This window comes from Paramisgurnus dabryanus, chromosome 4, assembly GCF_030506205.2.
Source record: "Paramisgurnus dabryanus chromosome 4, PD_genome_1.1, whole genome shotgun sequence".
In the NCBI taxonomy this organism is placed as follows: Eukaryota; Metazoa; Chordata; class Actinopteri; order Cypriniformes; family Cobitidae; genus Paramisgurnus; species Paramisgurnus dabryanus.
This window is the reverse complement of record NC_133340.1, coordinates 45732255-45748873: the sequence shown is the minus strand read 5'-3', so window position 1 is coordinate 45748873 and position 16619 is coordinate 45732255. Positions and strand designations below refer to the sequence as shown.

At 36.4% G+C, this 16619-nt stretch overlaps 1 protein-coding gene across 1 annotated transcript in view; it reads left to right on the top strand.

Moving 5' to 3' along the window:
• Positions 1 to 679: 679 nt before the first annotated feature.
• The window catches only part of cxxc4 (CXXC finger 4), a 63441-nt gene continuing 47501 nt past the window's right edge, over positions 680 to 16619 (top strand). The window contains exons 1-2 of the mRNA XM_065254868.2: positions 680 to 976; positions 2392 to 3331. Of these exons, the coding sequence (XP_065110940.1) occupies positions 2507 to 3331 (825 nt within the window). The 5' untranslated portion in view covers positions 680 to 976; positions 2392 to 2506. The remainder of the gene's footprint in view (positions 977 to 2391; positions 3332 to 16619) is intronic.

The following is a 16619-nucleotide window of genomic DNA, read 5'->3' as shown; positions in this document are numbered from 1 at the left end:
ACTGGTTTCTGCCTAATCTATACATAAACAAATGTTTATATTAGAAAAAGAATACCGTGGAGATCATTTTGTTTGTATGTGCCCTGTCAAGAACAGAAAGATTTTATGTTTGCTTGCTTTTTGAAACGCGTCTTTCCGTGTGTGCACTATTAAAACTTTGTTGTTTTTCAGTGCTCTGTTTGCCAAATGTATTTTAATGGACTACAGTATGACACACAGTAGCACAACTCTCTCTCTATAGTCTACACATCAAGCGTTCTAATCTTTGAATGGTGTAGGGATGATCACATCTGATTGGAGCAAATAAGGCTACTTGATGCTAATTTGGAAGAGTAATTGGAATTAGAGAAAAATATTTTATACATATGCTATTCTTGGTCGTGTCTCAACACCTATGCTGCCCACCTAGAAAGTACTATTTTTGACAGCTCAGACACCGTTTTTGGCTGTCCTGAGAACTCAGATCCTGTTTTGAAATGACAAGAATTTTGCGACCCTGATTATGCACTTACAGTATGTTAAGCAACTGCTTATACTTTATTAGTATTATAACTCTTACAGTATCATTAAATACGAATGCCTTATTGTCTATTAATATAAAGTGTTACCGACAGATAGCGAAGGGAAGCACGTTGTTTCCCGGTAGAGATTGATGAGCATTCCCCTCCCCAGAGCTCCTGGTGTTTCTATAGTAATTTCCAGCCAATGATCAGTTGGTGTCCACATCCCCATCCTCCTCACCTCAGCACCAATCAGCCACACACAGCGACAGGAGACACCTCACCTCCAGTCTTTGCCTCACAGACAACAGGCACAGCCAGAACGCCATTACAAACATAGACATTTCTTTTGACTTTTTCTTGCATCAGGAATGCTGTATCCGCGCGCAAAGATGGTGTTATTGTAGCGATCGCCCGATGCGAGTTTATTGTGTATTCATCGCAGTAATGTACTGCTCTAGTGTCTGGATTGTCTGGTAGGTGATGCGCTTTCATTTTTTTCTCACTAAGCGATAGCGGCGCATGCTTTTTGAATGTTTTATTATTTATTTCGGGGGCTTTTAAAGGTATCAGAGTGATAAGTCTTATTGTCCTATTTGATATGAATATCTCCGCTGTAACTGGTACCACAGCAATACTATCGACCTCTTTCAGTCTCCTCCAAGTACTATCAACTATTTTATGATAGTATTTAATGAACTTTGTTTACCGCGTAAAAATACGCACTTTAAATAGCAGGAAAAAATAACAGGAACCAAGACTGATTAATAATAAACGAATAATTGCCAGCATTATTGCATTGTTAATTAACACAAGACATGTCGGCGGTTTTGATGTTTGTTACCCTAAAGTGTCTTTGTTTTATTTTAGTGTTTGTTTTCAATGGGAAGTTTTAAAACAGGTTGTCTCTCCTTAAAAAAACATAATGAAGAACATCAGTGACTTTGTGTGTGGTCTCATATCCTTAGATAAACAATAACAGGGTCTTCTTAACACATTTTAAGTTATTGTTTTTGTGTTTACTGTGGTGATTGGGTTAAACGCTTCACATGGTAGTACTGTGATTGCTGTGGTTTTTCAATCTGATGTGCTAGGTAGTCAGAGAGAGAGAGAGAGAGAGAGAGAGAGAGAGAGAGAGAGAGAGAGAGAGAGAGAGAGAGAGAGAGAGAGAGAGAGAGAGAGAGAGAGAGAGAGTATAGTGAATGGTAATGCAAGCAGAGAAAGAAGTGTCTAATGGGCTTTTATCTGTGGCAACAAAATCCAGTCAGAATGGGAGATCAGAAATGGATCTCCCACACACACACTACAGTTGGTTTCAGACTTGGTTGGAGTAAGTCAAAACATCTTTGGGTCACTGGGTAAATAGAAATGGCAATATATGTACATTATTCTCTTAAAATACATGCTTATCAAATCTAAAATTATCGCTTAAAACCTGAATACAATCTGTTCATTTAGATGTTGTTCCATGTGAAGCATATTAGGTTACCAAGTTTTGAGGTTTCTTTTATGAAGAATGTCCTGTTTACATTAACTTTGCATACAGATAAAGCAGATTTGCATTCATGCTTGTCTGGAATTTTAACATATCTCTATCCAAAATATGAGATTGGTGGGCATATTTTATAGAGATGACTTTCAAACATCCAAATTTTACCATTGTAAAACTTCTATTATAAGAATTTCTGTTTCTTGTTGTATTGAAATATTAAAGTGTCATATTTTGTCAAAGTGTAATGCATACAGTAAAATTAAGATTAAAATCCCAACTCCCAAACAACATTGATACATTTTGTAGAGCAATACTGCAATGAAAATTAAGAAAACATTTTGAGATGGTTTAACTACATGCTTGTCACTTTTTTCTGTAATTGTTGTTCTCTTGTTTCAGTGGAGGGAATAAACCAGGATGGTAACGTGTTGTGTCTAACCAGCTTCACCTTGCCAACAAGCATCTACCTACTCTCCAATATTTAACGTGAGATCTAAGCAACTTAGCAACAGTCATGTCTAATATAAACAATTCACTTTGCATCGAGAGCGGACAAGGCACAGACGTGTCACTCTTGCAAAAGGATAATCTTCAGGATGGTGGATTAAGCCAGCTGTTTGATTACAATGCGGAAATGGAAAGGTACAGGTCTTTTGCGAACTTTTATAAAACCAATGGGGCATTTCCACAGACTGCTAAAATTGCCCGCATAACGACACCAATTTTTCCCAGCGCTAGAATTGGCGTGTCCCCTTGGAACTGTGATAACGGCATGCTCTGGGGAAGGAAATCAGCGTCAATAAACCCTAATAGGACCAGCATGCATAGAAACGACTCCCCAAGGCCGGGGAAACCTGGCGTGCCGCCAGAGACGCTGCAAATGGCAAATAATAATTTCCTCTCTAGCTTATCCCCTGAACACTGCAGACCTTTAGCAGGAGAATGCATGAACAAGCTGAAATGTGGTGCTGCCGAGGCAGAGATAATGAATCTCCCGGAACGCGTTGGAACTTTTTCCGCTATTCCGGCTTTAGGGGGCATCTCATTACCTCCCGGGGTCATCGTCATGACAGCCCTTCACTCCCCCACAGCCTCGGCAGCCGTTACAGACAGTGCGTTTCAAATTGCCAATCTGGCAGACTGCCCACAGAATAATTCCTCCGCATCCAGCGGAAACCCAGCAAAAAAGAAAAGGAAAAGGTGTGGGGTCTGTGCACCCTGCAGGAGACTAATCAACTGTGGAGTGTGCAGCAGTTGTCGGAACCGTAAGACGGGTCACCAGATTTGCAAGTTTCGGAAATGCGAGGAGCTGAAAAAGAAGCCTGGCTCATCACTAGAGGTGAGACAACGGCTCAGACACCACACTCCCCCTCCCCTCTTCCTTTGCCGTGTGCGCTCAAAAACATTAACCTTTCCTTCAAGTCACGTTTCTAAGCCCTTGAAAATTGTTTCCATGCCCACCCATGCCTGAACATCCCCCCGGCTTCTCAAATCTGCCTACCCGCCTTGCCTAATTGGCAGTAATTAGGGGTGTTTGTGCGGAGCGCAAGCTGAGCTTGGCTCAGACACCCCTAATTGCTGCCAGTCAGGCTGGGGCTGGAACGCATCCGAACAACCCTGGGCTTGGCTCTGCTCCAAGCTGAGCTGGGAAATGGTTTTCAGCAGAGAGCCATCCTTCTCTGCGCTTGGTCATTTTAACCAATTATAGAAACCGTCTCCTGACGAGGCTAGTCGATCTCCCCCACAATCAGAGCAATATGAAAATTCCTCCTCCTGTTTTGCTCTGGATTCCCTTTCAGAGGTCTTTATGAAATAGCAAAAACATTTATATGAATCAAACCAATGAAGCACTTCTAAAAAATATTTGAAATGCTCTATTTTCAAGGGCTCAGATAGAGTGATTCCTACAAATGTTTGCATGTTGTAAAAGGTTTAGTCAGTTAGCCTTTAAAAAAGTACTTAAGACAAAAAAAGGTTGTGTATTGGTGAACACAGCTGGAAAAACAGAGGACATATTTCTTAAATCACTAGAATTTAGTGATTAGACATGCTATTAACATTTTGGGTGAAAGAGTAGGCAGTGCTAAACCCAGGTGTGAAGAGACTCCTTAACATACTATATAATCATTATGCCAAAATAGAGAAGTTTTAAATTTTGCTAGCTTAGAAGCAGCACCCATTTGACTGAATATTTGGAAAAGTCTGTACATGCCAAAATATATTTAAGGGGGACATCAACGTGCAGTGTCACATTTTCTGTGACATACAGTTATACTACAACTATATATATAGTATATGTAATAGTATCACTTACATTTAATGTGTGTGTGGTGTTGTAACAGCTAAGTAAGTAAAGTATGCTTAGTTAAGTACAAAAACAACTTTACTGTATTCATATATCTAACCTCAGAGTTGTGGCAATTCTGAAATAATTTTTCAGTAAATGGTCTTTTTTGGGACCATGGACTTTGTTTTGAGGTCTGTAATACATATTATTCAAAAGGCCATACAGTGGGAAATATTATTATTCATGATTTTCAAAATTGTTAGGGAAATTGTTTGTATGGAATTTCATTAATAAATCCCAGTGTCAAATATTTCTTACAATTTATTGCGAATTTACATTTTTTTATCATCTTTGAATGGGCTTAAGGTTTTATATATTTTGTATGCTCTTTGTGATGAAGGGATTCAAGGATTATCTCTAAATTTCCCCCTAGACTACTTAATTAATAATGGTTATATTATATTTAATCTATAACAGAAGTGCATATAAATACAGGTGGAGCTGGGTTGTTGAGGGATGCTGAAAGAATAGGCATGGGAGCAAGCTAAGTGGCTGTGTATATTTTCATGATAGGATAAATAAATAAGCACTCTCTGTTTACTTTTATTCGCTGTAGAACTCTACTTGTGAAGTTTGTGTTTTAATGAATTTCTTTATTTGGTCTATATTGATTGATACAGAGTTGGATTTTATTATTTAAGAATTGCAAATTCTTGGTCGGAGTCGGACATAATACAGGTTTCCAGGATATTCACAGCTCTAAAGGTTAAAAGCTGTTATAAGGAATTAGATGTCCTTTAACATTGCTGTCCTATTTATTTTAAGAACTTTAAATCTGTAGTAAACAGTGGAAAGTTGATGATGACCATTGTAGAGCAACCTGACCAAATTTATAATATATATATATATATATATATATTGAACCAACATGTGTGATGATGACCAGTACAGAACAGCCACATGCATATATAAAACCATCTGCACATAGATTCAAATATCCTCATTCCATTTAGGTTTATAGTTTATCTCCAACTATAAGCTTGCTTGTCTTGGACAAAGAAATAAGCACAACACACAAACACTCTGACTCACACACAAACACCATAGACCCAACTGATTGCACCTTTAGCTGCTAACAAAATGATAAATTCCCAGTAAGCAGCTGGATGTGACTGTCAGTGTTGTGCACCTGGGAATCACCCAGAACTAATTATATCTTAAGCGGCGGTGGAAGATGCAAATTAGAATTTTACTTACACCCCTGAAATCGGAGAGCCAATTTAATCTAATACCGCCTTTAATTTAGCGCGCTAATGCAAGGCCCTGGAGGATTACCCCGTGTCACTGTCTCTCTCTCTCTCTCTCTCTCTCTCTCTCTCTCTCTCTCTCTCTCTCTCTCTCTCTCTCTCTCTCTCTCTCTCTCTCTCTCTCTCTCTCTCTCTCTCTCTCTCTCTCTCTCTGTCTGTCTCTTCCAGACAGGAGAATGGATTAGTCTAGCAGAGTCATCTTATCCTACCTAATGTTTCCCGAACTTGCTGTGGGTCTAGTAATGCTCTAGGTTATTTAAGTAGTCTGAGCATGGGCTCAGCACAGAGTTATGTGTTTAGGACGTTTGCATTGTGATAATGTACAGGGAGACTTCAGATATAAAAATGGAGACTAAAATCTAGCGGTAGAGAGTCTGGTTTGTAATCAGAGAGTTGCCAGTTCGAGGCTCAAAGGCGGTGGGTTGTGACTGTGGTGACTTTAACATTGCAGTTGGATTGTAGAAGTACTTTAAATGTATTGCATAACTATTGCAGTTCTATTTTAGTAGTACTTCTGTTGTATTACTGTTTATACTGCAGTTCTATCTGCTATTATATACTGCAAATCACAGTTTTTACCTGTAACAAAAACTGCAGTATAACTATAAAAAATTACTAAAAGTAAAAAAATAAAAAAATAAATAAAACTACAGTTATCTTTTGTAAGGGTAACACACAGTTAAAAGAAAAGAATAAGGACCATTATTTGTACTATTTTTATGAATATTAATACAGTTTTTCTTGATTGTTAACACACTATAACTGATTCAGTTAGCAACTTGTTTTATAAATGCTAAACACAGCCAGGCAAAAGTTAAACACAAATACAACACAGTTGTCATCAAGCAAACACAACAACTCAAATTTGTACAATCTTTTTTCTAATGGTATTTTTACCAATTATGTGGATTGGAAACAATCTGAGAGGCAGATGAAGAATATGAGGAAGAACAAGACATCAGAGACGATGCAATTCGCAAATTTGCAGTTGGATTCCGGACATACAAACTACAAGCACTGCTTACAGTAATATTAAAAACTTACTTCTTACTATTACTTGCAATACAGTAAAGTATTCACTATGTTCAGTGAACTAAACTTGTGATGACAGAAATAGAGATTTTTTGAGAGTACTTGTTAAGTGTGCTGTTATTTACAATAAACATGCAACTAGATGTCCTGGATGTTGTGTTTTCCTTATTTTATTTAAGGTAGTGTCTAATGGATGCTCTTTAGTGTTCATATTATTGACTCGTCGTCTGTATGATCTGAAAACTTGGTTTGATAGAAGAGTCAGGGATTCTGTGAATTTAGTTGGAAAATTTGGATTTGTGTTTAATGTTTTGAGTAAATGAGTGCTGGTTTTGATAAATGTGTTTTAGCAATTTAGAAAAACTGTAACATTAAATAAGTTTGCCTAATAGAAAGCATTAACAATGCAGTAAAGTTTAAACAACCTATTTTAAATAAACACTTTTTAGCATTTTAATAATGAAGAAGAGATTTTTAGTATTTTGACAGCTTTCACCTCAGTGGAGTGTAATTATGCGAGGAACCTCAGCTTGAATACTGTATAAATTATTGAATCATTGCTTGAGGAAATAAAGTACAAAGCAAAGCTTTTTTAGTTTTTGCCTGTGAAAAACTTAAAAACAGTATATTGGGAGATATAAATAAAATGTATACTTGTTTAAGGTAGATTTTAATATTTGGTTAATATTTAAGTTTGTCCAATTCAATTTACAACCACTGATTGTAAGAACCGGAAATGCCTGAAAGCCAAAAATGACTCAAAATAATAAAAAATATATAGGTAATATCTTATTGATTTGGCATTATTTTACTTTAAATAACTTTAAATTTACAGCTTATTCAGATACAGTATTCCAACTATGAAAACAAATGAAGAATCAAATTTTGGAATTATGCTAACAATGAAATATAACATATTTTTTGAACATAAGTAAAACAATTCAATGTTATTTATATAGCGCTTTTCACAATTGTTTAATTATTTCTAAGCAGCTTTACATTAAAAAAGAAACACAGAAATATCGGTGGACAAGATAAGAAGCAGAGTAAAGTGGCTAAGATTAAACCATACTAGAAAGCATAGTAATAATGTTACGTATACTAGAGAGTTCTAAGTTAAGCCAATGTCAGCTGACTCCCTAGGGGTTAAAAACTCCTAGGAGAAAAACCCTGTGGAAAAAGTCCTAGTTAAAAAAATTGAGAGAGACAGACATATCTGATCCTATAGAGGATATACTATTACCTGTAGATACTATATTATAAAATTTTATGGGAATTAAAATATTTAAATATATTTGGCAGACATCGGCTGGGCATCACGTTGAAAGAAGGCCAGTTGATCAGTGGTGTGATGACCTTCACGGCAGCAGGAACTGGGTTTGTTAGTCTCAGTGTCTTCGGGATCGAGGACGAGACAGGGAAAGAAAAACAAAATCCTATTAGCATAGGGGCCGTTTGCATGTAATGCAAGTGTCATTCAGTATGGTTGAATATCTGCTCGGTTCCGGACAAGCTAACTTGCGGCATAAGTATATTTACTAGACAAATTATGTGAATGCTTGGTTAAAGAGATATGTCTTTAGTTTAGACTTAAATTCATCGACTGTGCCCGATTTTTGAACATTGTTTGGTAAATTATTCCAGAGCTTAGGGGCTAAGTAGAAAAATGATCTGCCACCTTTAGACACTTTTGATATTCTAGGAATAATTAAATTACCAGAATTTTGCGACCACTTTATAGGTGATTAGCAGTATTTTAAAATGTATGCGATATTTACGTAACTGGTAACCAGTATGGTTTGCTTCCCCCCTGACCCCCACATGTGTTATTTACACGAGAACTTCTGGGTTGGGCTACAAAATGAGTAATTGCCATTTCGACTTTGAAGGTGGTGTTTAAAATCTATACAACGTCACACACTGGCACATTCCAGAACCGACTGTTTTCTTGGCTTGGTGCCAAAAACTGTTATTTTTCAGTAACAAGGACATTTTCAGTTCTGAAACTTGCAGAATGTTCATTTAAGAATGATGACCTTCTCATTTGACAAAAATCAATTATTTTTTGTATTTTTGATCAGCTTTTGCTCTCCAGATCCCATGGCTCTGCACAATGTGCTGTTATGTTGTCACTTAATTTATTGGTTTTACTGCTACCAATTAGGACTGACACATAATCAGACATGTCTGGTCTGTGCCCTTACTTGTGATGCCTGTCGTCGCCTCTGACCTGGCTTGATTTAACATCCTCAGTACTGTGGCCAAAGGTGGTTGTTTTCTAAGATGAGGATGGGTGGTGATCAGTGGAGGATGGTCAGTGTGTGAAAGTGCAGGTGCTGGGAACGCTAATGTGTGGGACTCTAAATTTTTAACAGGTGACGGTAAATAATTGATGGCAGCACAGGCTGTAAAGTTAAATGGTTCCTCATCATTGCAGTGACCTGTTTGAAGAGATGCAAAGAAGTATGGGGCCGGTGGTGATGATTAGGCTCACAGGGTACATAATATGATTGCGTTTGTGTTCAATTTAGGATGCATTTAAAAAAACGGCACCTACAAATATAAAGAAAACTGTTAGATTTCATTGTATTTTTCAGGATAAAGATTTTAAAATTATGTTGCATTAGATATAGATGAATCTAGTCATCAGGAATTTAAAAAATCATATTACTTTTAAAGGTTGATATTTACTTGAAATATAAATTTGACAAATCAACAATAAAATATCTAGATGAGAGTGAGTACTAATTATAGTTAGAAGTGGACAAATAAGGTAGTGCTATAATAAACCAACTTGCTGTACAACCACGTGTACACAGCAAAATCACCAGTGTTAAATCTACACTGCTGCAGTTTATATGGGAAACACCAGACCTGGCGATACAGAGATTCAGCTGTATATACTGTATGTATTTTATATATATAATGTACATGTATAAATTTGTTAAATTTGCATTTTAAAATACTTTTATGAACTCAAATTACATGTACATCTAAGGAATGCATATTAAGGAAGACTGGATAATTTTTTAATAAAGTTGTGTAATGTTTGAATTAGGGATGCGACGGTATGAACATTTTATATCATGATTATAGTGACCAAAGTTATCACCGTTATCAAAATTATCATGGTTTTGTTAAAATGAAATGGAAATGTAAAAAAAAAATCTGTCTAATAAGTTTACCGTGAATGAATACAATACATTATCCCTTAAATGCCTTCTTGTGCCAAAAAATTTATTTTTTCCGTAAGTTTTCAAAATCACGGTAATCAAACACGGTTGTAATGGTAATTACATTTTAAACGATATTACTAACCGTCAGGTCATTTTATTGTGGTTAATCGTGAAACCGGCTATCGTCCCATCCCTATTTTGGGTGTTTGTGCAGTGTACAAAATGTACTTTCCAAGCTGAGGAGCTAATCATCATGGTGTACTGTAAATAATTGATTGTAGCATAAGGCATTTTGCAACATTTAGCAATGCATCAAGCACCAGGGTTTAAACCACCCATGACCTTGCCTGGATTAGATCATATATCTGACAAACATGGTATTGCTACCTTGGACAAGACACTGGGCCTTATTTCTGAAAAATAAGCAAAACAAACTTTCTTGAAAACCATGTATTTGTAGTAGTTCATACAATCTGACAATTTACACCAAATTGATTTATTAATGATTTGGGGGAATTAGTTCTGCTGTTGTTTCTTAAATAAGGTATGTTGTGTTTATGTGAAAACAAGATTTTTGACTGCTACAAAAATAAACTACAAGCTACAGTACCCAATTACCCACAATGTGGAAGGCTGAAGGTATATTCAAGATTTATTTAAATTTCAAAGGATAGTTCCCCCAAAATATGTTTTTGTTTCTGGCAATGAAACTGGCAATGACCAGGGGGTGTAAAGCACAAAGAAGCACTATAAAAATAGTCTACTTTATAAAAAAAAATGCAGCATGAAGATAACGCAACTTGGTTTTGCAAGTCAATTTAACATTATTTTAAATTTTTACTATAGTTGACACAACAAAGTAAACCATAATTAATTATTTATAATAAAAAAATTGTAAAGTTAATATTTGCTTTATATTTTGAGTGTTTTGAATCCATATATAAATAAAGATGTAGTGCCAGATTTACTAAAAGCTTGCGCCAGCGCAAACCATCATTTTGGCGTTAAATAACAACTGTCAGGATTTACTAAAGACACACAGTGGATCATTAGCGCCATTATTTAACGCAGAAAAAAGCATGTCTTAAATCATTTTGTGCTTGAAATTGTTGACATTGTAGCTGCCAGATGAGGCATTAGAGAGCGGGTGGTGCAATGTAGCATGTAACAGTTTATTTGGAAAGCCAGAGGAACATATTATTCAAAAATATTGTTTGCCAAGCCATTTTTTTATTTGCTGTAGGAAATAAAAGAGAAGTCACTAGGAGAAAACTTATTGTAAACTTTCACTTTTCAGTGCCCTATGACTTTGTTAGCTGTGATGTCTGTGGTGCTGAACTCAAGCGCACCTCTCTGCTTAATTGCAACCCTAAACTAATTTGCGCTGCTCTTAATAGATTGCGTTGTTCATTATGGAAATCACCTTTTTCACCTGTGTTATTTAAGTCACTGCCTATTTTGCCCAGTTTTGTAAATCTGGCCTGTAATCTACTGAAAATCTTTTACACAAAAACAATGCTTTAATAAAAATGTTTTAACTTTTAGAGCATTTTGATAATTCTAAAATAGCACACTCTATGGGTGACTAAAATGTCCAGTGTGAGAAAACTGACGTTAGATACTCTCAGACTGAGGGTTTTACAGGCAATGGGAGGTTTAGTTTAATTACCTTAAAATATTAGTGCTCCCCAAGAACATGTCCACCATCACACACATATGCTGGTGAATCTGTTTAGAGAGGAAAGCCGGTCAGTGTTTTGCATTTCAATTTAACATTTCAGAGAACAGGCAATCTGTTTATATCGCTTAGCCTTCGCACCAATACACCCACATGGCTCATCGCTATGCTGCACTCACTCGCTCTCCTGTGCCGACGCCAGTGACTGACGTCCCGCTGCCACTCTTTAAAAGGCCTGCGGGCCGCCACAGGGAGAGAAGCTTCCCACAAAATGTCCCCTGACAGCCTTTAGAAAGCACCCTGCCGCCACAGTCTTCCTCTCCATTTTTATCCTTTTTTTCTGTACACTCTGTTCTTCTGTATCTCCATCTTATTCCAAAAAATTAATGTCTCATCCTCTTTTTTTCTCTGCCACTTTATCTTAACAATCACCAATGACGTCAGTTACTTTTCTCTATTTTTGTATTATTTACCCCTGTTTATTTGGTTGCGGCATGTGTGAGCAGTGATCGTATAAGTGCTATAGAAGTGCTCTTACAGAATGCTGTGTTGACACTGTTATGTCAAATACTCACTGAATACTAAGCAGCTTTAAGATATAATACATTTATATGTTTTCCTTAATCAACACCTTTGAATCCTTGGCTGGAAGATATTAAAGATATCTAGGTATTTCTCATGAAACGTAGTGCAACTGTGGAAAAAATCTCTATTTTAATTTCCATTATTATATTTTTTTTGTCTACTTGTCACGTCATATAGAGTATGGAAGGGATTGGGATAGGGGCTGGGGGTGAGAATAGATGATGATGCAAACCAAATTTGTTTTTAAAAGCTAGTGTCAATAGCAAGGGCATCACAACTTAACATGTCTCTTAACATTTATTTATTTTGACAAAAGATGTTTTGCTACAACTTGAAAATGAAGTTAACTTATTTCAACTTTAATTTATAAGTCAACAACTCATCGCTAGTGAAGATAAATAATAGTAGGATAAAATAACTTAAGGCAACATAGAATTTTTTACAGTGTGACTACTTAAATACAGTAAACCTACAATAAAGCTGATAATTTCTGTCTAAAGAGGACAGTTCCCCTAAAAAATAACATTTTGTTATTATTTACCTATTCTCATCCACCTTATATGGAAATTTTAAATTTAAATCTCTGTTTTGGTTTCAAAAAACAGAGAATGCTATAGATGATTAAAAGACAATGAACAATGACAATGTTCAGTCAACAATGCCTAAATGTTCATTTTTGGGTAAACTAACCCTTTGGTGTCTATTTTCACTCTTTTTTGGAAGTGCTTATTACCAGTTTTTAATCACAATTTTATTGTAATCTGTTTTAACATATAGTATACAACTACTTCCTTTGCAAATCAATATATCATTCTGCCTTGTGCTGCAGTTGAAGTGCTGAATGATAAGCCTTGAACCCTTGATGCTTAAACTAAATATAGATCAGTTTAGTTTGATTGTAACATTTCTTCTGCCTGACTATCTTTGTGACAGTTTTAGTACAAATGTGGTAAATTGTGGAAATTTTTTACTGTATGGTCTCCAAATGTACTCTAAATTACTTTCCCCATTTTTATTATTCCACTATCATTTCTATTTCCTTCATTCTCTCTTACTCTCTCTTTGTCTTTGTATAAATATGTCATGATGTCACTGATTATCTTATACAGTTGCATTATACAGTTCATTCTGTTTCAGGTAATTCACAAGCATCTGATATTTACAGACACACTGTGAGATCGTTTTTGAAATGTTGTTTTGGTGTAGGCACTGATTTCAGTTGTAATTATTGCCCATATTCCTAAAAATTCATTTAGTTTGCTGAATGCAAATATTGTGATGTAAGGCATCAGAGAATCAAATGCAGAATGTGGAAGGTTTAGATGAGCGTTGTGTTTGTTACAACCTTGAACTGTCCCTTTTATATGCTGCTCAAATGTCTGGGATATTGGCTACCAACTCTGAGATGAGATCTCCTCCTGTGAATGTTGGTGATGGATTGTTGTACCTTCCAGGTTTGAGCTCGGCAACGCCCCAATATTCCTGCAGAATAGAGTGACAGGCAATATATAACACATCAGTTAGGCCTGAGTGCACCAGAAAAACTTTATTTTATTCTGTCTGGGGAGGAGCACTGAATTTTCTGGCCTCCACAGCCTTGAACAGCTTGAATCCATTTCTCCGCTTTTTCTGTAAATCTGATGTCTATGTTTTTCTAAAGTCTTTTTATTGCTTAATTTATAAAGGAGTGTCACTAAAGAAAAAGTTGATGCATAATTTGTGCTGTTTTTAAGGCAACATATAACCTAAAATTTTATACAGATATAAAATGATGATATAAAATATAATACAGTTTAATGTTTACATATGAGGTATATACGAAATTCCTAAAATAATATATATTTTTTTCACAATAAATATTCAGTTGATTTACTGTATATGATGGCCTATATAATGACCCTGCTCTTCCGAAGGAGCTTTGGGACTGAGCAGTTAACACAAACAAAATATGTTTACAGGTTTAATGGTTGAAGCAGTCTGAGAACACAAGCTATTCTTACGTTGGAAGGATAAGCCAACGAAGGAAAAGTGAAGGATTATTTATTTATTTCTGAAAGAACCTGTCAGAATTTCCTCCAAAGAATTGCAGTCATGAATGGTGGCCTGGTTCCTAGTCCATACGTTAATAAATAATGGATATGTCAGGGCAACGTATGGGGTGTGCGTTATAATGAGCGTTCTCGAGCGCATCAGCACCCTGCCTGGACTGGTATTCATCTTCTGAAAAGACAAGGGGTCTCAGCCACTGTCACTGAATCCCCCAATCCCCCTCCCCATTCTTTTCATTGTCATGCTTCTGCATCTTAAACTGTACATCAATTTTTTTTTACATCAACAAAATACTTGCTGAAAAAAATTTGTGATAATTTTTTTTAAACTTTGTAAACACATGGACAGTCATTGTTACAACTGTACTGCGATATCTCCTTTAAACAATTATCAGAATCTTGTAGTCATTTTTGTCAATTTTTTAAACTTTGTTTCTTTGACAACAGTGCAAGTGGCTATGTGGTATTTTTTTTTAAAACAGTTAAAGGTCGCAGAACCTGATGATGTGTCTTTAGCGTATGTCAGCGAGTATGTTTCACTATTAAACTAATCCACGTTGACGGCCGAGTGCTGATTGAATTTGAGGCTCTGCAGCGGCTGCTATTATCATCCTCACGGTCTTGAGTGGTTTATCTGTGGCCTCCACGAAACCCTTATTTCAAATCTGCTGGGGGTGGGGGAATGGCATTGGGTGAGATATGTATGAGAGACAGAGAAAGACTAGTGTATGTGCAGATTTTAATGAAACAAGGTATTCCTGTGTCCGAATGTGTATATATACGTTCACTATACGTCTGTATTTTTGCCCTTTAATTAGGGTTTGATAATGATTCAGCACTCTTTCTCCATCATCTTTTCCTTTTTTCTTCCACTCCCGCTAACCTCGATCAGAGCAGGACATACCCAACCCCTGTCATTAACTGCACCTGCCATCCCCAATCATTGTCAATGAGTGTTAGGACCCCAACCGCATTCAACTCTCTCATTCAGCCTTCCTGATTTCGCCTTTAACGTGTCATCCTTTGTATGAAGGAAATAAGATTGCGTTCAGTGCATCTCAATCAGATGAATGCAACCATACTGGTGATTCAAATACATTAGGTGAGACTTAGGATTTACAGATATGGTACGTACGGAGTAAAGGTAACTGATCATTAGCATTTAATGTTATGAAGGATAGTCAGTGTAATAGCTTAGATTATTTCTGATTTCACATTCCGAGTGGATGAACTACAATTATAGTCATAAAATGACTATATGCACACAATCATTTTCCTATTGTGTGTATATAGTGATTTTGGTTGCTTTGTTGCTTAGTAAGCCTATACAGGCTGTAGTCAGAATAATTAACTATATTAGTTGCTGGAACAAATGTTTATTGTGATAATCATTATTTATTAGTGTGTTTTATCAGATTGCTGTTGCCAACAGTTTTTAAAGGCAAAAAACACAGTGGGCATCATAGAACTGGTACTGTAGATGCTCCTCCCAATCTGGTGTTTACAACTTCATTAGGCACAGTAGATGTACAGTAGAAATGTTATTGTTACTATGGTATTCAGTACAAAAACAGTACACTGTTTAAATATTATATGATTATGGTTATATCAGACACCTAACTGGTCATCGATTTATTGTGCATCAGTCACCTGTCTGTGGTTAATTGAATAAAAACATAACCAATTTTATCATTTACTCACCTTCATGTTATTCCAAACCTGGACCTTGTGACTTTATCTTGCAGAACAAGATATTTTGAAAAATGTTTGTAACCAAACAACTTAGATCACTTTGGCGTTGTATGGCGACTTAAGACACTTCTTAAAATACCTTCTTTTGTTTCACAGAATAACAAGTCATAGGTACACATGGCATTAGGATAAATAAATATATTTACTATTATTAATTTTTATCCCTTTAAGTCTGTGGTTTGACAGGTTAAGCAGGCTGATTTATGTATGCCCTGTCGGCCAGCTTAACATTTACCCTGGTGTCTTTTGATTGCAGATGAGAACTCAGTTACTTGCATATCCGCACCGTAACACTACCCCCTCCATCTCATGTTCCCTCCCCCTCCTCAGTCTGGGTGGTTTGATGGAGTGATTTTGATGAAGTGCGCAGGCGGAAGAGAGCCGCCGTCGAGCTGTGCTAATTGAGCTCTCTTTGTGCCTGGTCACAGCAGTGAGGCGAGGAGAGACGACTGAAAGTGAATTTGAGCAGCACTCAGGAAGCCTCAACCAGATCGATAGTGCGAGACTTAACAAAACGCAGACATGCCGGCCATGCACCTCAGGGTCATTACTGTCTATAGCAAACCACATTTCCACTAGGGAGTGATCAATGCTGAAATATATGGATCTTGAAAAAACATTCTTCTCTTATTTTGTCTACCGCGTCAAAGAAGGTGTTTTTTCATTGCAGTGTTATTCCAAGTGTCTTACAATTTAACACATTTTATAAGTACTGTATGTGTGTTTCCTTGGAATCAAAACCAGCTTGGTGTTGATAGTGAT